Below are 22354 nucleotides of genomic sequence, written 5' to 3' on the forward strand. Positions count from 1 at the left end.
GGGGATCTGGGTTTCTTTATAAGCTGTAATCACCAGAGGCCCAGGAAAAGTGTGAGAGATGGTTAGGAGGCCACATTGCAGAGTGCCCTGCGTGCTGCCATTTTTTTCTGTTTTGTGGTTGTTGTTTTTTTCTGCAAGAAACGAACCTGAATGGAGAGGGTCTGAAGCTGCAGGCCTGAGGCCCAGATACAAGGGGGAGGCTAGAGAGCTATGGCCCAAGGAGGTGTGGCTGAAGCCAGGGCCAGTGTCAGGGACCCAAGGACTGAAGCAAGGATGGTCAGGAGATCCAGTAAACAGACACTAAGACTGACCCGCGATGCATGGGGGTGGCTGGAGGCCACAATTATTGCCCTTAGGTTGACTAGGGCCTGTAGGACAACAATTAGATACAGCAAGTCAGAGGGAGGTAGAGGAAGCACCAGAGCCTGTGCCTGGTCTGGGGACAGTACCACCAGGCTCGCTTTCAGACACCACGCAATTTTCTCAGATACTTTTTTACACCAAGGTGTGGCAGGCAAGTACTGAAGAGGAGAAAGCCATGAGAGGACTGGACAGTGCAGGACTAGCCTGATGCAAGGCCCCCGAGGCCAGCCTCCGGGTGGGTCCTATCCTACTAGGTCCCACCGCGAATGACTCCACCACTCTCAGTATTACTTGCTTTCTTCCTGTTCATGGCACACGTGCCGTCCATTCTGCAGACCCACTTTCCTCTAGCGCTGTGCTGAGACAGACCTAATGTGAGGACAGGCTGGTACAACCCACGTCGAATGCAGCATTTCTTCTGAGTGCTGGTTAGAGTCAACTTCTCATGCTTGTCAAACATTGTATTGTTTGCTGTTTAAGGCTGGCTCTTCACGTACATTTGTGCAGCATCCAGCCCACGGGGGTCTCTCGGAGTGATTATGCAATAAATAATAGGAACAAAGCTTGTGTAAGAGGAGAAAGGGCTTTGGAGAGAAACACATACCTTTACATCCAGCTTGGCTGGCTCGTTCTATAAAAAAGGTGTTAATGCAGCCACAGATTATTACCCCGGGTGACAAATTTTATCTGGGGATGCCTGCTTCAGAGCTGTGCAGAGGTCAGATTTTATTCTTATAATGGCACTCTCTAAAAAGAAAAAACCTAGGAATCTCAGCTCTATCAGTTTCTGTAGGGGTGGCAAAAAAAATGTCCTGCATGCAAAACAGGCAGTGGCATATATGATTGCTGAAGTGCTCCCATTCTTTGACCGTGTTGTTGTAAACTTTATTGCGTCCCAGGAAAAATAAAATCAGGTAGAACATTCATTTCCCCAGCTTTCCAGCAGGTGAACAAGGGCAGTGACCTGCATCATGCTGTTTCAAATCATCATCATCATCATCCCTTAATGTAAGTCCTTGATTTCAGAGATGGGCTGCACACCTACAAATCACAGCTTTCTGCTGGTGTTTTGGTGGCTCGGTGATGCTAAAAATCAGGCCCTACTTGTATGTAGGAAAAGATAAGCCTTGCCTTTAGCTGTGCAATCCTGGCTGATGCTGGGATGAATAAGGCAAGGAAGAGGGGAGGGAGGATGACTAGCAGTGATATGAGGATGATTTCACATCAGTGAGCTGTGCAAGTACAGTAGCTCCTCACACAACTAGCTGTTAACTGAAAATGTTTGGCAAGTGCCTGTATTTTTCAAACATCACTGGCTGCATCTATACCAACAGCTGAATGGGGTTAAGAAGCAGGTAGACTAACACCCACTGGCTAATGTACTTTAAACCCCTCCGGTCCCAGTTCAGGCAAGTCCACAGAATTCAGCATCAAATGCAGCACTCTTCTGCTGACTTATCCTAGCAGCTGGATATTTTCTCCAGCCTGTGACTGTAAATGGCTGAGAGCATCTCTAAAGCAAGAAATAGGACCTGGATCAGTCACTTTGGGGACAGCGCATACAGAGTTCTCTGAATCTTGGTACCTGATGCCAGATTTTCAAAAAGGTCCAGCTCCCACATACACAGCAAAGGCCAGATCCAAAGCTCTTTGTCATCAAAGGAGTGATTACTCTGGCTTAATGATTCCCATAGCAGGTTGAGCACTGAGCTCCCATGAAAATCCAGCCACCAGTATTATTAGGGAAGCTGTTGTGGGGTTGGGGGCTTTTGAAAGCAGGTCCTTTTCAATGCCTCAATGGGAAGTTCTTCAAGTCAGGGTTAGGGGTGCCCCCGAAAGTCTGGCCTGGAGATGATCTTGGCTACACCCATACATACATTGTACACATTGATTTCAGTGGAACTACTCTGTATTCCCATGTGCACAAAGGAGATCGGAGTCTCTGAGAAAGATCCGAGCTTAGGTCATGCCTAGTGTTAGGAGCAAAGTGGGATCAACACTGGTTTATACTGACATGCAGTGCAACCCGGAGCAGTACCCCATCGCTGCTGGTCTGTTATAACAGGGCTGTATCCCCGTATCATTGGTTACTCTCAACAAATCTGAGACATGGGAATAAAGAATTCTGCCTCTTGTATCTCACGGTACTGGCCAAATGTTTCTCTGTCCCCTAAGGTTTCACTTCATTCCCCTCTTTCCTCAGCTCAGATCAGAGACCAGATTCACCAGTCCGTCGTGCACTACCTCGGTGATGAAAGGCAGTCACCACAAAGGTCAGAACTAACCAGCTAATCTGTGTTTGCAACAGCTTTGCATTGGAGGAACTACACAAAGAGGCCAGGACGGTTTGCTGAATCCGGCTCATGGAAGATTTTCTGAAAGGAGAGGAAGGGCCTCAAAGGTGATCCTGCCCAACCTCTTCGCAAGTGCCTTTCTACTAAAGCTCCCTGCTAAGGAAAAGGAGCAGAAACAAGTTCAGGTATGTGTACAAGGCACAGTGCAGTGCTGACAGACACGCGCTGCCTTGGAAATAACTAGTGGGTATTATTGGCAGCAATCTAGCCATGTTAGCGGGGTTCTCCACCCCGGCTAATTGGCCCTGCTGTGAAGCCAGAGTGGAGCACTGCACTAATGAGGCTGAACTAATGAGGCTGCTATTACCTGAGAGCTCAGGTATTGCTTCACAGCGCTGCACCCTGCCTGGCAGGCCTGCCCCAGCGAGACTATAGCAGGGCTTTGCTCTGCGATTGGTTTTGTTCTGTGTATGTACAGTAGCTGGTAGCCGGGCATCCAGGGTCATGATTGGAGCTGCTGGATGCGACCACGATACAGTTAATAACTACCAGTGCTGCTCGGTGGCAGGGAAGGTGTTGTGCCCGTTTGTGAAGAACCCTGAGGGTGGAAACAGACGTCGCCTTTGTGCCACCATAGAAGTGCTTATATGGCAACACAAAGACCAAGCGAACAGGTGCCTGGGCTCCTTGTCAGGCCACAAATGGCCAAAATCTGTGGTTGCAGCAAAGGTGATTATAGCTTCTGCTGCTTTATTTGCTGTATGGTACAAAAGCGTGGGCAGTGTGGAGCTGGCCGTGCTCTCCAACTGCCCAAGGCAGGTGCTCCTGATCCTGTCTGCCCTGGGAACTCCTACAAAAGAAGCCATGGGCAGCATAGCCCATCTGCTCATAATTTTCCAGCAATTAGGCCTAATTTTCTGCATGCCAGTGTTATACCATTTATTTATACCTGTGATCAGGCCCCTCAAACCCCAGAAGTACCTCCCTGGCTTTCCCCTATTATAGAAACATACCTCAGCGATTCCCCAGGGCATCTCCCCTAAGTGGGGAAGGCCAGGGTGCTTTGGGGACTCTGTAATCGGGGAACACACTGCCTGTTGTCCCACAAGACTGCGCCCCCACTTGATGTGGGACAATGGGTGATGTGCATTTCACCGACTAAAGTGAATCAGTTGTAGCAGGACACAAGTGATCTGCTTCATTTGGTGACATCTCTTTATACCTTGAAAACTGCAGCCCTGTCAAGTCAGTCCCAAGGCCACTAGGACCATGGGGGCAGTTTAGATGCTGTGCATCACTGGTGATTGTTCAGGCAGAGGGACCTGGCAGTGCCCATCTCCTCTCCAGGTATGCATGGCCATTGGGTCGCAGGGATCTCATCCATCCTTTGACAGGCCTTGTTTTTAGTCCTGCTGGGTGTCCGCACACCCTCCTCACCCAGGCTAGCCCAGGTGGGGGTAGCAATTTAGTCGCCCACAACCCAACCATGGAACAGGCTGTACTAGTTGACATGATACCAAATAACAGACCAAAAGAGGCCTGGCCTGCCAGTGGGGCAGCCCTGACCCTGCCTTTTTAATGGCACTCCCAGGTGAAGCTAGAGAAACAACTCTGCCTTCCTTAGAGTGTGTTAGATTTGACTGTTTAGCTGAGTTAGCTTCCCCTGTAGCATACGAGAGCCCTGTGATTATTTGTGTTTCACAATCGATGTTCGGTTGAGTTTTCCCCAGGTGACCAAGTAGTCTCCTCTAGCCTGAGGTCAGGCCAGGCTGGAGAAAAGACCACGGAAAACCACTTCTCGCTGATAGAGGTCTTGGAAACAAAGATACGCCAGAGGCATCAAAGGTATTAAACACGAGGGGCATGGGTAAGTTGTGTAACTTGCATTGATGGCCTTGCTCTGCCACTGGCCTGCATTAAATGCATTGGGTGAAAGGCAAAGTAAGAGCTCAATGTGGTGCTTGTCCTTTGCTGAATATTGGGGCCATCAGTATTGATAATTTTCCAAGGGACAATTGGAAGGAAGAAGTAAGCAATCTGGCTGTCTACCTGCAAACTCCCCCAAGTGGTCCTGGCAACAAGCTAGAAGAAGAAGGCCTTTGCTCCAGGTGTGGGCATGCCAGCCACATCCTTGCCAGCCAGTATTTTTAATGCGCCTGCTCTTGCAAGGAGCCAAGTGCTCCCTCTTCCTGTTGATTCTGCAGAAAGCACTCAGCAATTTGCAGCATTTGGCTCTTACAACATGAGGAAAGAATCTATCAGCGTCCGTGACGTTTGGATAACTAATAGACAGCATGGTCTTACAAAGCATCCAGCTGATCCAAGCAAATAAGATCCTAACACTTTTGATTAAAATAGCTTGGATATGTTCGACCTTAGGGAAATTAGCTGCCTGAGTAATGCAATTCTCTTCCCAAAAAGAAGCGTTGTTCTGTTTATAGAGCCAGGGTTACAAGGTGGTTCCAGTTCCTCAATATTTATGTATGAAGCCCATTCATTCACATTGCAGATGAAGTGTTTGGACCATTGTTGGCAGTAGGAAAAAAAATCCCAGGGTTGCAAGCATTATAATTACTTAGTTACATTGTTTTGTACTTTTTTGAACTCCAATACATAAAAAACCTGAATCATAGCCTAGAAATAAGAGCTCTGCGTGAGACCCTGGTAAATTTTGGTTTGCTGTCACTAGACATATTAACAAAACTACTGTCTGGACTTTACCTCCTATAATCCAGTCACTAAATAATTGATCAGGGTGTCCTCACTCCATAGAAGCTAAATGAAATGAATAATGCAATGGCTGGCAAGCATTCATGGAGATGCAGTCCCACAGGTAATTTTATCTCCGGTGTGCGCTCTGGGAACATGAAGTTGGTGGGATGGGACAGGATTGTTTAGAATTGCTCTGAAACCCCATTGCTGTTACCATCTCCATATGCTCTGATGGCCCTGGGCACAGGCAAGATCGATGCTGACATTGGGCTCACGGTCGAGCGGGGAAATCTGGACTGACCTTCATGGTAGAGATGAATTACGAATGCTTGGGACGCTCTTGCTCTGGAAAGCAGGCATATTCCAGAAGAAGGCTCACGTGCCAGCTATTTAAACCCTTGGCAGCCTTTTATTAGTTGACGCTCAGTGGGCACAATCTAGCATTGTAACACAGCCAGTTTTGCAATACTTGAGTGTGTGTCAACTTACCCAATGCTCTGTAGGTCCAGGCATGCCGCCTGATCTAGGTGAAGGGTCTGCTCCACTTCATTTCCCTGCTCCTTGTCTAGGTGAAGGGTGGCATGGGAAAGGAGGAGCAGGCAGGGTAGGGGAACGGCTTGGGGGGGACATGCACCCCGCTTTCCATTTGTTCCCACATAATCCCTCAGTCTCTTTCTTGTGCAGCCACACTCATGGTGCAGGCCTTGTTCTTTAAATGGGACTCCAAGGACAGGTGCTGGCTGAAGAAGCCCTTTTACCATAACTTCATAGGTTGCCAACAAAAGGGATGGCTACTTTCAGAGCAAGGTTCATTTCCAGACCTCATCACAGACACCCTTTTGTGCCCTGGAGCCGGTCACTTATTATTCTGTGCCATAGAATCACAGAAAAAAAGGGGGTGGGAAGGGAGCTCAGGAGGTGACATCGAGTCCAACCCCCTGCTCCAAGCAGGACCAGCCCCAACATCATCCCAGCCTGGCTTCCACTCTGTAAAATGGGGTTGTTAATACTGCCATTCTCTTACCCTTTGATCTATTGAGCTTGTCTTTTCTTTAGTGACTGTGTCCTACTATATGTTTGCATGGCAGATTGCACGTGGTGGAATAATAGTGACGATGGTATCTCACCCATTATCCTACAGATGCGCAAAGGAGCTCTGCATTTTCTGATTTTTCTCAGTTATTTCCAGTATAGCCAACTGTGCAATTCCCAAAGAGGAAAAAAAAAAGCCTGCTTGAAGTAAATGAATACTGTCACGTGCGAATCAGGTTGTACGAGAGCAGTTTCATAGCTTAAAAAACACAATTAAATGCTATTAGCCTGTCACCTGTTACACTGACATCAATGCAGAATGAAATGTCAGTGAGATCCGACTCCCAAGACATGCTATATATAGCCGACTGTCTAAATACACTAAAGTAGGCGCTTTTGCTCATTCGCATCACCGTGAGATTAGAGAAGGAACAGGCCGCGTGTGAATAAACGTCATCTTCCTTTCATGACCGGGATCAAATCTGTAGAGGTGCTTCAGAAAAATAATATCAAGACAAGGGAAGCAAGCCAAATTATTCCCTGAACTAACAAAAAGCCCAAACTGATTTTTCTGATTGGCGTTAGCCCAAGGACCTCAAAATGCACGTTGTAGCCACAGCTGTCTCTCTCCTGTGAGATGAGGCTTGCTGGCAGCTAAGGTCACGGCTCTGACAGCTCTTTAGTCTCATGGAAGTTAATTTACCCCCTCACCACACGTGCTGTATATTGGGATGGGATCGTACTGTGCCGGTTTCCGACAAGACAGGCAGGTGCGAAAGGGTATTAAAACGGAGAGTGAAAGATGGAGGAAGGCCTGTCGTCGATGCTCTCAGAAGCTGAAGCATTTGACCACTCCCAAAGAAATGCTGGGGCTGGTGAGATGGCTTTGGACCACAGTTCATTTCCCTCGTCATGTCCCATCATTGAGCTGCTCTGGTCTCATTTCGCTGGGCTCTCATCACTCTCAGGCTGGCAGAACCATACGGACTCCGATCAGGTGAAAAGCCGACAGTGAGAAGGAGGAGGATGGTGGGGGGCAGAAAGAAACGCCAGCAAAGCAGGATCTCTTGATGATCAGACTGAGGTCCCTGCTGATCTTTTGTGGGTGGTGGTGTGGGAATGCAAGCATCCTCTCCAAAGTGCTGATGTTTGCAAGAAAAGTCAGTCTCTGGAGTGAAGCAGAGAAGCCTGTGGGCCTTTCCCCGGGAAATCCCTGGGGTCTATTGCAGAGAGGAAGAAGAGCAAAAATAGAAAATGCTGCATATGTTTCTGCTGCTGACTCTTATTTCCAGCCCGCTGCTTGTGAAATCTTCTGCCTTCTCAGCTCCCCCAAGGCAGGGCAAATGGGCAAACTTATGCTGTTCAGAGGCTGCTTCGAGGAGCCTCTGGCCATGGGCCACCAGCAATGTTGCTGGCTAAGCCAGACTTTTTTTCCCCCTCGTCTTTTAAACACAGGGGGCAAAAACAGAGATGGGAGAGAGATGGGCAAAGAGTAACAGGAGGGACCCCAGCCTCATCTTCTGAGTGGCTGCCAAAGCCAACAGAGGAAGCAGTCTCTTTCCTCTGGTCTACACAAGACATTGCTCCACGTAAGGACAATGGAAGTCCAGGGGTGTCAGGGAGGAAGCCAGAGATAACAGCCATAATAGTGAAGCTCATTCCTTTCTGTCCACATGTGCCCACCCATGGAAATGATCCTTCCTACCCAAAGTCTTTTCTTTTAAAGACTTCCAAAAAGAAGCCATGGGCAGCATAGCCCATCTGCTCATAATTTTCCAGCAATTAGGCCTAATTTTCTGCATGCCAGTGTTAGACCATTTATTTACAGTCCCATTCCTGTTTTCCTTATCAGTGGCAGTCCCAAATATTGGCCTGCCACATGTCTATCAGAGTAACAGCACAGAATGTGGTTCTGATTTTCACTTGCACCAAGGGAAGCTATTGGAAACCCCGGGTCTTAAGCTGATTTAAAATCGTTATAAAAAAAAAAAGGAGGAGGAGTGGGGAATGAGGCCTGTCATTTTACCATGCAAGTACATATGTTCATGTCATTAATCTTCACATTATTCACAGCATTACAACGCTGATGCTGACTTTAGATACATGTGTCTTAAAACTGAAATCTCCTTCCTAAGGTATAAATACTTTGTGAAATTCTGACTTATAAAACCCTTAAGAAGCACAAATTAGAAGAATCCTTTCAAAGGGAAAGACAGGGGGTCAAACCACAAAAATCTGCAGGCATTCATCACATCCATAAAATCTTGCACATATATTTACCCAACTTGAAAGGGCAGGAACCCATTTCCAAGGGCAGTAGATGTTTTGGGGACCATAACAAATACCTATGTATTTACAAATCCACCTGTGAAATCCTCCTTTAAAAAAATGGCTGTAAGATTGGATAATAAGCTTCTAAACTCGCATGAAGTTCACTTGGCATGAGAGGAAGCTAGCAACCCGGGATTTAAGTCATCCATAAGCTTTTGTCCGGACCTCTACACAGGGGCATATTTCAAGTGAGTGAATAATGGAAAATTTTAGCAGAGGTTTCCACCCCTTGCGAATGGAGGATGTGGCGCAGAAGCAGACCTGGGTTGGTTCTAGGCATAGCTGCAGGAAGTCATGTTCGGGGGAAAAGATATCATTGTGTCTTACCGCTCACACACATCCTATAAATGGTCCCTGCTTGGAAGGTACTTTGCATTTAATCCTCCATATAAAATGGAAAGGCCATGCTTCAAAATCAGAAGACTACACGCTGCTCCAGGGAGTGGGGAAGAAACCCATATGAGGGCTTTTAAAATATTCTTGGTGCTCAGATTTTCATTGCATCAGAGAGGGGAAGGAATTGGACCCGCAGGTTTCCAGTCAGCTGTCCACCTCTCTTAGCCTGTTCTGTATCTTATTAGTTAGAACTGCTTTACCTCCCAACCAACCTGTAAGACGGTGAATATTCTGGGCGCTGTGAGAGTTAATTAGTTTAACTGGCAGCAGCTTAAACTCTGCGACCCTTTCCTTGAGTTTTATTGCCACACACTTTATTACTTGGTGTAACAGCTCTCTGTCCTAAGGACAAAGGAGGATTCCCGCCTGACGCATACCCCATGCTGCACTTATGGACCAGAAGGCTTTTGGTCCCCTTTAGCCTTGCAAAACTAAAGTTCAATCCACTAACTAGACACAGCAGTACACGGAAGACATTTTAAAGGTAAGTTAGAGGAGAATTAAATAAATTCAGCAAGAAAGATAGGCTAAAGGAACCAGGGGTCTCAACAGAGAACAGAAGCTGTGTGCTCTGAAGCTCACAGGAATGGGAAGCTTTTGGAGGAAGTGTTTATAAGTTATTAACACGATGCGTTATATTTATAGCTGTGGTCGAATCTCGGTCCCTGGTGTCACCTGACCTACGGAGCAGCTCCAGGTAGACAAGAGAGCGGCGTGACCTTGTGCTGAATGCTATCACAGCATCTTGCAGACAAGGTTCCTTGGGTGAATTTGATATCTTTTATTAGACCAACCCAAATGATTGGAGAATAGTTATTAAGCAAGCTTTTGGGTTCAAAAACCCTTTGTCAGGCTAAGGAGGCTTCAGCAGTTGCTGTGTGCTCTTCCTGGATGGAATGAAATGAGACCAACACAGCTACAACCCAAACCCCTGCAATCACAGCATCTTTGCATTCACCCCCCTTGGCATTTTGAAATCTGCTGTAGGTACTCGGGAGATGCTCCGTTTTACCTAGTGAAAGCTTCTGATTGTCCCGTCACCTATAAAACTCTCCTGATATGCCAATGCCCGATAAAAACAATTAATCCCAATGTCACTGAAATACCGTTAACTCTTTCTAAGACATGGGTCTGAAAAAAAAGAAGTTAAAGTCTGACAGATTTATTGCTGTCAGAAATTTCCTCTAATTTCTAATCGAATTTCTTTTGCCTTTTCTCAATGCTTTGGACGCCCCACTCATCTGTGTATTTTGGCAGTGTAAAGCAGTGAGCAATCATAAAAAAAAGTAGGCTAGGATAGAGATAGCTTTATATATTTCACTTTGTTTCTTACTTCATTTTAATTGTTGGTTCTTTTTTACTTTCTTCATCCACCAAACTTTTAACTAGGAGGCCTGCTTTTACCAAGCCTATTTTTTATGTTTCTGAATTCAGGTCCTAATAAGGTCTGCCTAGGGCAGTGGTTTTCAATCTGAGGTCTGCGGATCTGGGAGGGTCTGCAGACTATGTCTAAGGGGTCCGTGAAAAATGATTATGATCAATTAAAAGTATGTGAATATACCCACTTACAATTCAAAGGGGTCTGGCACCTCCATTCAAAATTTCCAAAGGGGTCCACACCTCCATTTGAATTTTTTTAGGGGTTTACAAATGGAAAAAGGTTGAAAACCACTGGCTCAGGAGGTTGAATAAATCCTGCTCTGAATTTTGTTTTCTCTTTCTGAAGCAACTGTCCCTCCCTGATGATTAACAGCCATAAAAATGCAGCACCAAGCATTGCTTTGATTCATAGATTCATAGATGTTAGGGTCGGAAGTGACCTCAATAGATCATCGAGTCCGACCCCCTGCATAGGCAGGAAAGAGTGCTGGGTCTAGATGACCCCAGCTAGATGCCTATCTAACCTCCTCTTGAAGACCCCCAGGGTAGGGGAGAGCACCACCTCCCTTGGGAGCCCGTTCCACACCTTGGCTACTCGAACTGTGAAGAAGTTCTTCCTAATGTCCAGTCTAAATCTGCTCTCTGCTAGCTTGTGGCCATTTCTTGTAACCCCCGGGGGCGCCTTGGTGAATAAAACCTCACCAATTCCCTTCTGTGCCCCCGTGATGAACTTATAGACAGCCACAAGGTCGCCTCTCAACCTTCTCTTGCGGAGCCTGAAAAGGTCCAGGTGCCCCAGTCTCTCCTCGTAGGGCTTGGTCTGCAGGCCCTTAACCATACGAGTGGCCCTTCTCTGGACCCTCTCCAGGTTATCCACATCCCTCTTGAAGTGCGGCGCCCAGAATTGCACGCAGTACTCCAACTGCGGTCTGACCAGCACCCGATAGAGGGGAAGTATCACCTCCTTGGACCTATTCGTCATGCATCTGCTGATGCACGATAAAGTGCCATTGGCTTTTCTGATGGCTTTGTCATCCTCCCTTCGAGGAGGAGGGGAGGAGGTACTCCATCTCCAGATTACATCTACAAAGGAACAGAGGACTTGAAAGGGCCTATCAGGCTATTGAGGCCTGTCACCTGTATTTTCAGGAAGCCATTTCTCCAATGAGTCCTGGAAAGTGTGCACCCCAAACCCTCTCACACACCACAGCTACAAATCACCTTCTGGGAGCAAAAGAACCTACAATGTGCTGCAAGTAAAAACAGGAACACAAAGGCATCGTCCACATCCTGGCACTGCAGTGGGAGAGAGGTTAATATATGCCCAGATTGACATGTGCCCATATCTGCATGTCTCTCAGCAGTTCACCACTGTCAGGGATTCTTTCATCACTCAATGCTATAGAATCACAGAAAATGCAGGTAGGACGGGACCTCAGGAGGTCACATCTACTCCAACCACCTACTCAAAGCAGGACCAGCCCCAACTAGAGCATCCCCGCCAAGGCTTTGTCTAGCCAGGTCTTAAAAACCTCCAAGGATGGACTTTCCACCACCTCTTTGAGTAACCTATTCCAGTGTTTCACTGCCCTCCTGGTGAGAAAATTCTTCCTAATATCTAACCTAAACTTCCCTTGCTGCAACTGGAGCCCATTGCACCTTGTTCTATCATCTGCCACCACTGAGAACAGCCCAGCTCCATCCTCTTTCAAAACGCCCTTTGGATAGCTGAAGACTGCTATTAAGTCCCCTCTCAGTCTCCTCTTCTCTAAACTAAATAAGCCCAGTTCTTCAGTCTTTCCTCATAAGTCATGTCCCGCAGCCCCCAAACCATTTTTGTTGCTCTCCGCCGGACTCTCCAATTTGTTCACATCCTTTCTGTAGTGGGGGGCCCCAAACCAAACACATTACTCCAGATGTGGCCTCACCAGTGCTGAATACAGGGAAGAATCACTTCCCTTGACTTGCTGGCAGCACAAATACCAATGCAACCCAGGATGCCGTTAGCCTTCTTGGCACCAGGGGCACGCTCCTGGCTCCTATTCGGCTTCTTGTCCGCTGTCACTCCCAGGTCCTTTTCTGCAGAGCTGCTGGCCAGCCAGCCAGCCCCCAACCTGTACCGGTGCATGGGATTGTACCATCACAAGTGCAGGACTTTGCACTTGTCCTTGTTGAACCTCATGAGATTTCTTTTGGCCCAATCCTCCAATTGGTCTAGGTCTCTCTGAATCCTAGCCCTAGCATATCTATTACTTCCCCCAGCTTGGTGTCATCTGCAAACTTGCTGAGGGTGCACTCCATCCCATCTTCCAGGTTGCTGATGAAGAGATCAAACAAAGCCAGCCCCAGGATCGACCCCTGGGGCACTCCACTTGATACCGGTTGCCAACTAAACATCAAGCCATTGCCTACTACCCTCTGAGCCTGATGCTCCAGTCAGTTTCCTATCCAGCTTACTGTCTAGTCATTCAGCCCGTACTTCCTTAGCTTTCCTGGGACAATGTTGTGGGAGATTGTATCAAAAGCCTTGCTAAAATCAAGGTACACCACATCCACCAGTCTCCCCACATCCACAGAGTCAGTCATCTCACCGTAGAAGGCAATCTGGTTGGTCAGGCATGATTTGCCCTTGGTGAATCCATGCTGGCTGTTCCTAATCACCTTCTTCTCCAAGTGCTTAGAAATGGATTCCTTGAGGATCTGCTCCATGATTTTCCCAGGGACTGAGGTAAGGCTGACTGGTCTGTAGTTCCCTGGATCTTCCTTTTTCTTTTTATTGAATATGGGCATTATGTTGGCCCTTTCCCAATTGTCTGGGGCCTCTCCTGATCACCATTAGTTTTCAAAGACAATGGCCAATTGCTCTGCAATTACGTCAGGCAACTCCCTCCGCACCCTTGGGTGCATCCTATCCAGCCCCATGGACTTCTACACGTACAGCTTTTCTAAGTAGTCCCTAACCTGTTCTTTCACCACTGAGGACTGCCCTCCTCCTCCCCAAACTGTGCTGCCCGGTCCAGTAGTCTGGGAGCTGACCTTGCCTGTGAAGATCGAGGTAAAAAAGGCCTTGAGCACTTCAGCCTTTTCTGCATCCTCTGTCACTAGGTTGCCTCCCCCATTCAGTAGGGAACCCACCCTTTCCCTGACACTCCTCTTGCAGCGACATACTTGTAGAAACCCTTCTTGTTACCCTTCACATCCCTTGCTAGCTACAACTCCAACTGCGCTTTAGCCGTCCTGACTTCATCCCTGCATGCCCAAGCAATACTTTTATACTCCTCCCTAATCATTTGTCCAAGTTTCCACTTCTTGCAAGGTTCCTTTTTGTGATTTGGTTTACTGAAGAGTTTCCTGTTAAGGCAAGCTGGTCTTCTGCTACACTTCTAATCTTCCTGTGCATCTGGATGGTTTGTTCCTGCACTCTCAGTAAGGCTTCCTTAAAGTACATCCAGCTCTCCTGGACTCCTCTCCCGCTCAAACTGGCTTCCCAGGGGATCCTGCCCATGAGTTCCCTGAGTGAGTCAGTCTGCTTTTCTGAAGTCCAAGATCCTTACTCTGCTGCTCTTCATCCTTCCTTCCCTCAGGATCTTGAACTCTGTCATCTTGTGGTCACTGCTGCCCAAATTCCCATAAATATTTTAGGTAAATATTTACCTAAAAGGGTAAATATTTCTGTCAGGATTTATGACAATTTTTCCTTCTATATCTGTTCTGGGACAATAGCAAAACAGCACATACAAGCCCAACAAAACACTACATTGATGTACTGTGTATGAAATTATACTCATGACCCTTGATCGGCCCCTTTAGTATTTGTCCTTTAAATGATGAGAGAACCTGCGAACTACTCTGCTTTTTCTGCTTGCTCCAAGGAGGAAAAGAATTGCAGCCCCTATCTTTGAAAGAACATCTTTCCTCTAACAAAGGCCACACATGGCCTTGAAATCACTGTACCAAATGAATGAGAGCTCTGACAAAAAAAAAAATGCTAAGCTTCTCATATTTGCATGAGACTTTCTCAAGTGGGATAATTGTTAGCCCAATAAACCAGAATATGCAACCATCCCTTCTAAAACAGCTAAGCAGGTTAAAATTCCCCCTGCAGGGAATTTGTTCCGGTAAGCACAGATCTTGAAGCCCTTTTGGAGCTCTGCTTAATTTGATGAACAGTATTTGAGTGGTTTCCAATTAATAATACCCTCAATGCCTAAAAATGTATTTGGATGGCTGTGAAGTCCAAAAGAGAAGATTTGTTTGATAAATGCTTTCCATCACCTCTATTTGGAACAGAGTTGGATGATGCAGCCACGTCACATGAGGATGATGAAATACTTTCTTTTCAAACAGTGATGGAGGACGCTTAACAGTGTCCCTAACATCAAACATTTGCAAGCAGGCAGGTCTAGGCAACTCGCACTCAGTACTTTTAAGTGTTGGCTGTCAAGGCCAGTCATTTTATAAAACCTTGAAAACTCAGGGAAGTTTTACAGAGCAGAAAGCAAGCCAGGGTTGTGCCAGTATTTAAGAAGGGTAAATGATGTGACCCAAATAAGTACAGGCTGATATGTCTGACATCAGTTCATGGTTAGATATAATGGAATGGGTTCCATCAATTAATAGCAAATTAGAGAACAGAAATATAATTGCCAGGTGTGGTTTCTTGGGAAGAAGTCGTGTCAAACAAACTTGACATCGCTTTTTGACAAAATTACAGTTGTGGTTGATAAAAGTAACATGGCGTTGCAAACATTATGATTAAAAAAACCCAGCACTATACAAAATCAATAAGGCATGTGGCAAATAGATTAAAAAGAGCTAATAGATTTTGAAATGTTGTTTTAAGGGGAATCAGCAATGAATAAAGCATGTTTCTAACTGAGTCTTGCCAGTACTGGTTCCGGGCCCAATCCTATTTATTATCTGGAAAAAAAAAATGATTGTGTCCTGTACAAACTTTGGTTGAGACTTTCAAATCTAAGATTTAAAATTAAATTAATGGAAGCTGCATCTGTAAAACTCTGAGCTGAATCAGAAAGCAAAAGTTGTTGGGGTAGGAAATAATGATGAGGACAGACTGACGTAAAGCAACACAGAGGTTAAATGGGCTCACACAACAGGTAGCTAGCTGATTTTGCACGCTTAGTGCCATGGCACAAAGGCATCCTTGGATAAATAAATGGGGGAATGAGATGACAATTCCCTCTGCGTATTCCTTGGGGAATTGCTGGAATTCTGAATCCAGTTCTTAAGTCCAAATGGGGTGTTAAAAATTGGAGAAATGACTTGAGATCCTGCCATCTTTCATTATGCTTTTCCCCACTCTCTGATTCGTGATGCCTTCCAAGCTGTTTCTGGCATTTGAAAGAGTTTCCAATTTAGTTCCCAAGCTCGTGATCTCTTTTAAAAAGTCTCCCCAGTGCTTTCCTAAATGGACTTCCTCACCATCCATGTCTATACACCGACCCTTCTTCACCTGACCTCTAACCTTTTGTTTTGTCTTGATTATACCTTTTTGGAGCAGTGACTGTTTTCTTATTCTAAATGGCTCTGAGTAAATTTACAGCACAGTATCAGTGATATTGGTAATCACTACGTCTTTGTTTAAAAATGCAAGTGTATTTGTATGTTTATTGCTAAATAGGAATCTAAAAAGTCGCACGTTGTAGGTCCATTGTAGGTGCTTTGTTTCCTTTAATGAAGTGTTCATTTGGTTTCCCCAACCCAGCGACTAAGCATGGGTGCATCAAGTGGTCATGGCACCACTGTTTGATCTCACAGGTTTTCAGAAACTCGGATGTTTTAAGTGGGAAATCTTTTCTTTGTGGTCATGTTTTTAGCTCATAGACCAAGCTCTGGACTGGACTGTGCCCCTTGCACCAGAAGACACAAGGATAAAGGAAGTTATGCAGCATCACGTGAGCTTTGCCTGCAAGGGGCTGTCAGGGCTTCAACCTTGATGATGCAAGGATTGATCCTCTTCTTAATAGTCTTCCCATTTCCTGCCTGTTTTTTCCCCAGCAAGGCTCCCCTCCAATCCGCTCGAAGAAAACCATCTTTGTCTTGGAGTCCATGCAAGTCTTTGTTCTTGGGAAACTTGTCCCTGGACAAGCTAGTCTCTGAAATGAGCACAGCTGAAAGTCAGTGAAATCACTGCCCTCACTTCTATGGCCCAGCTGAATCACTAGCACGCAAAGGCTTTTCGTGTGGCATCTTTGTACAAATGAAGAAATAGCCATGAAAAGAAGTCAGAAAATAAAACTAACTTCATGAAAAAAATCAGCTTTATAGGATGCATGTAATTGTTTTTGTTGGTTTGAAATACCTAAAGACAAGAGAAGAGAGGGGAGTTTGCCTGGGGCTGGAGTAAAGAAGGATGAAACACTTGCCGAGTGAGACTTAAGAGTGAGCATCCTTGCGACTGAGGTCCTCAAAACAAAGCCTTCTCCCTCCATGCCCTGGCTCGGCAAAACCGACGACAGAACCGGGGCCAGCCTGTTGACTGGAAATGAAACAGAAATAACAACGAGGCCGCGGTCTTGTTGCTACTGCAATGGACTGGTAAAACAGTCTCGTGTCCTATTCCAGCCTTTTTGGCACTGGCTTCTTGCATGTAAAATGCTATAAAATGAGAATAATCCCATACTGTGTGGTACATAATTTCCAGGCATTATTCAATGAATTAGAGGACTTGTGTGCGGTGCGTTTTGGTATTATTTGTACAGTGACCCGGTTGAATTCATCTGGACACCTTAGAGGCCTGTAAAGAGCTCAGCCCCTTTCGGTGTTACACAAACACATCGTATCAGTAATAGCAATAATGCGACAATGCGAGGCTGGACTTTTGCCTCTTGGTGGGAAACAGCGTTCAACACCTCACGGCTGGAAATCGGAAGGGCGAGGGAGGAAGGCTGCATATTTCATTAACTCTTAATGGACTCTCCCTCGTTAAAACCCTTCTGCTGCAGGGTCCGGAGGGGAGCAGCTGGGGCACGGCCGGCTGGGCGTCACGCCGCGGGCAGGAGGAGGGGGACAGCACCCCCGCTCCGTGCGTCCCGACACGGCTCCCTGCTACAAGGCCCTCGCTGGGGGTCGCCCAGGTGCACCAGCACCCGCCCCAGGTGGGGAGGGGCCGCGGGCACTGGTGGCACCGGGTCTGGCTACCGGGGGGGCTCGCACCCCACTTGGGCTCTAGGGTGTGGGGGGCACGCACCGAGCCGGCCCACCTGTCAGGGCAGGGGAGGTCACACACTGCAGGTGCTGGGGAAACCTACCCCCCCCCCGAGATAGGACACACACACACACACACTCTCTCTGTCTCTCAGTAGAGGGGACACACACACACACGCACCCCGCTCCTCAGCGGAGTCACGCTGACCCCCCCCCCGCTGCAGTGAACGCACACACACACACACACACACACGCACGGACAGACCCCCCTCAGCAGTCACACGGACACCCCCCCCACGGCGCGCGTGGCCGGCACGCTCGGCTCCCCGCCCCGCCCCTCCCCCCGGCGCGGGGCGGGGCGGGGCTGGCTGCGGGCTGTGGGCGGGGCTGGCTGTGGGCGGGGCGGGGCGGGGCGGGGAGCCGGTGCGGTGCGGTGCCGTGAGGCGGGGCGGTGCCGGGCCGGGCCGGCCGGGCCGCATGTGTGTGCGGCGGGATGGAGGACCCGGAGCGGGAGCAGGCGCGGGCGCGGGTGGCCGGGCGCGGTGCGTGGGCGCTGGGCTACGAGCTGCTGTCGCCCGAGGAGCCGCCCGGCCTGGGCCTGGGCCTGAGCCTGGGCCCCGGCGGCTACGAGCGGAGCGCGGCGGCGGTGGAGGACGAGGCGGAGGCGGAGGAGCAGGCGGCGGCGGCGGGCGGCGGTCGCGGGTCGCGGGCGGAGCGGCGGCGGGCGCGGGGCGCGGCGGGCGGCGGCGGCGGCGAGGTGGTGCGGGAGCTGGGCCCCGAGGAGGTGCGCTGGTTCTTCCGCGAGGAGCGCAAGTGGAAACCCTTCATCGGCTACGACTCGCTGCGCCTCGAGCGGGCCTACCGCGCCCTGCCCGCCGCCAACGCCCCCGAGCCCGAGGCCGAGCCCGACCCCGACCCCGAGCCCGAGCCCGAGCCCGTCTGCGTGCGCGGCGGCCTCTACGAGGTGGACGTGCTCCGCGCCGACTGCTACCCGGTCTACTGGCACCGTGAGTCCGCCCGGCCTCCCCCACCGCCTGTGTGCACGGGGCGCATCCCCTCCCCTCCCCTCCCCTCCCCAGCGCAGGTCCCAGCTGCTTCCTCCCCTGGCCCAGGGAAGAGGAGGAGCGGGGTGGAGATGCCCCCTCGGCTGTGCTTCTTCCCCCCGGGGACTATCTGCCGAGCCGCAGGGCACAGGCGGGGGTCGCAGGGAGGAGGCTGTGGAAATGCCCCGACGCTTCCTTGCGCTAGGCCGCAAAGCAGGTCCCCCTTCCCCCTCCCTCCCTGGCCACCTTGACACAAGTGGGAGCAGGTCCCCCCCCCTCCCTCCCCGGCCGCCTTGAGAGCGGTGGGAGCAACTAGCCCCGCTCCGGGGAGCGCTGCCTGAGAGATGGGGCGCGGGACGGAGGTGCTCTCGTCTCTCCCGGGACCGAGGCCGCAAGGCCGGAGGAAGAGCTTCGGGCGGGCAGGGCTGTCCGGTGCGGCGGCGTGGCTCCTGGGTAGGGGGCACTTCAAGTCAGCAGCTTAAAGGTTTAATTTCTTGACCCGGCGCTTGGTCCATTTGGGAAGCTGCTTCGGACTCGTTAAGCCTGCGCGGCAGATGTTTCAAATAATGCCATATGCTGCTCAGAGAGAGAGGGATTTTTTTGAGGTCTGGGGAGAGAAATCCCCAGAGCCCTGCACCTAATGTAGCACTGTACGAGGGAGAAAATGAACTCCCGGCGATGAGAAGATTAAGGACAGGGATGCATTTCCATCTGCAGAAAGCAAACACGTAGTAATGGTGCTGCACCTCTTGGGCGATGGTACATTTGCCAGACGAGAATGGGAAGTGGCTTATGGGCAAATGAAGCTTTTGCTGCTTCTCTCCAAGCACCTCCTGATCTAGCTTCCCTCTGTTTTCTGACGTGTATCCTTCCCCTTTTGGCCCAGTGCAGATTCTTCTCTTCCTGATTTCCATCCTCCCCCAAGCCAGGCAGTCTGTTACCCCCCAGCATCACCTGGCTGTGTGCTGCCCACTGGCTGTTCATCGCTGTGCTGAGACCTGCTAGTAATACAAGTCATGTCGTGAGGGTTTTGTGCCCTCACCTGTCCTCTTTGCAGCACCCGTTTGTTACCGCATCTTCTGAACTTGGGAACCCAAGAGCAGCTCCTCCCGTGGGGTTATAGCACACGGAGTAGGAACAGCAGGGTTCACTTTAGGTGCCCGTTGTTGAGGGAGAAAGGTTTAGGTTTTCATTTGCAGACATCCGAGGTATTCGTAAAACTGACAGCTGGATTCAGGATTACTTAGGAATATGGACTGAGGTAGAAATGGTACCTTGGGACACTTATTCCTTTATGCTGACTCACGGTTTCCGTTCAAAACACAGCTTAATATTTTATTTTAATTATTTTGTCTGCCTTTCCTTCTTGTTCTGGTTGCTGCCTGCCTCCCACGTGGTGTACAGCGCTCAGGTGTTGGTTAAGACTGCTCCCTCGAAGCTGTCGTAACAAATGTCTCCACTGTTGGCTGTTACATGAAATGCGCGCCTGGAGTGACGGGATCTTGCTAAAAGATTTCATTATTAAAAGCCTTTAGAAGACCTGTCACAGGAGTAAGTTATGCCATCAGGACCACTTAGCCAAGTTCCAATGGGAGCACATTAGTTGAAGGGAATTTTATCTTTACCATGTAAGAAGGGATTTATTTAATTTAGTGTAGCAAAACTACTGACGCTGGCACAGGAGTAGTAGCGTTATCAGGCCAGTTTGCAGTGCTCCCAGCAGTGGTGGTACAGATGTGCATGGCCAAAGAACCATTAAAAAAATCAACCCTTGAAGAAAGGAACCTCCAGTGGTCTTCCAGCGTCTGGTAGCTCTCTGCTTGCAATCACACCCTCCCCAACAGGGGTGGAGAGAGGAAGACAGCCAGTAAGAGCTCACCTGTGCGCTCCAGTGTCCTCAGGAAGCTCTGGAGGCAGAGGATTCCTGCTCTCCAGCCCCCTGGCAGAGCAGTGCCACCTGCAGCCTGCCTTCCTGGCCATTTTGGAGAGCTCCAGGGCTGAGGATGGGACCGCACATCTGCAGAGGGCTGAAGGGTTCTGGATCTGCAGTGCTTCAGTATTTGGAGTGCTTCAAATGCATCTCTCTCCAAACTAGGTGAGCTCACACATGATGCCAGACTCTTGTGTGTCTTTTGCTGACATAGCAATGAGCGTATATATATTAAACAATAGGAGTAGTTCATCTGTTTGCTGTGATTCCATTAGCTGCTCTGCCTCTTGGCCAGTGCAGGACTCTTCCTGCAGCGTAGCCTTGTTCAGTCTAGTTTCAGAGTCGCAAGCAATGTGGTTTCCCTTTCTTTTCTGTACCTTAAGCTTTTTGATACCAAGAAGCTTTTTCATGATTCTCAGCCTAACTTTCCCTGTCACTTCATTTACTATTCATACCTACCATGTCATCTTTACCTCATCTTTCTTTCCCTGTGGGTGGTAACTTTTCTTATAAATCAAACCATTTACCCTTATTTTATACATACATACATACATGCATACATATTTGGTTTAAGAATGTCTTTCAGCTTGGATACTAACTACATGTCAGAAGTATCTATTACCTAAGCCGATGTCTACCTAGCAAGAGGTATTTTTAAATGGTGTTAAGATTTTTGTTGAGTCAGGAGAGCAGCAAAATGTATTTCCCCAGCCCTCTGGAGACAGCCTACCTGAGCATCAGAATACTGTTTATTTTTAGCGAGAGAGAGAGAGTCCTTGCTTTCCACTTAAGTTGACCTGCAGGGAAGGGAATGATTGGCAGTGCTCCCTTTTTTTTATATATAAAGGAGCTAGCTTGTTTTATAGAGAGCTTCTCTTCTGTTTTTTTGTTTTGTTTTTGAGAACCTATTTTATGTTTCTCTCTGTACTAGAAATTCAGTCTTACATACCCTGGCTTGAAAAGATGAAGATCTAGTAAGGTTGTGTTGCCACAAGTCCTAGTGAAGAGGAGTCTCTGCAACTGAGAAGGGAAGTGTTCCCTTAACCAGCGTTCACTTGTTAATCTGTGAGGGGGGGGGTTCGATTTTGATTTGTTAATACTTGTTTTAAACAAGTGCCTGACCAAACAATTGGGAGAAAAGAGCTGTGTTAAGGTTCACATTCTGCCTCTTCCTTTAAGAGCCTTGAAAGTTCAATACTCATTTTTCTCTAGAGTCCTAAGAAGATTGCCAACAAAAACAGGGAAGAGAAAACTTGATATTCATATGTCAAGTAGGAAAAATCTTTAGGCAAGCTGTTGTATAGCATGCAGAAGGCAGGGTAGGGTGGTACGTTACACACTAACTGGTTTTAATGTGCCACCCTGCCCTACCTTCTGCCTGTCTTCAGACTAACATGGCTAACCGCTGCTGCACCGTGATATATCATGTGAGCAGAAAGGCTGGAAACCCATTTCCTTCTTTTGTAGATCACCGTTTCACACATTAATGCTTTTTAGTTCTTGTTAAAGGCTTATTTGGATGGATTTCCAGTAAATAGCATGCTCTTTGGTGAAAATATAACCATAGAAAAACGGTAGTTTTGCGAGTAATAATACCATTCTTACGTACTTGTATAGTTCTTTCCTTTTTGCAGCAGTTGTGGTTGGTGTGCTAACAAGAATAAAGTATGTGTATTCTTCAGAGACTTCCTTAATATTAGTAGTTA

The 22354-nt window shown here is 48.2% G+C and overlaps 1 protein-coding gene across 2 annotated transcripts in view; it reads left to right on the top strand.

Moving 5' to 3' along the window:
• Nucleotides 1-18116: 18116 nt before the first annotated feature.
• Nucleotides 18117-22354, top strand: part of DDHD1 (DDHD domain containing 1) — a 92634-nt gene continuing 88396 nt past the window's right edge. For both annotated transcript variants that reach the window (XM_019495773.2, XM_059723405.1), the window contains exon 1: nucleotides 18117-18682. In XM_019495773.2, coding sequence (XP_019351318.2) covers nucleotides 18169-18682 — 514 coding nt within the window. In that variant the 5' untranslated portion in view covers nucleotides 18117-18168. The remainder of the gene's footprint in view (nucleotides 18683-22354) is intronic.

The sequence above is a fragment of the Alligator mississippiensis genome, chromosome 2, assembly GCF_030867095.1.
Source record: "Alligator mississippiensis isolate rAllMis1 chromosome 2, rAllMis1, whole genome shotgun sequence".
NCBI classification, from domain to species: domain Eukaryota; kingdom Metazoa; phylum Chordata; order Crocodylia; family Alligatoridae; genus Alligator; species Alligator mississippiensis.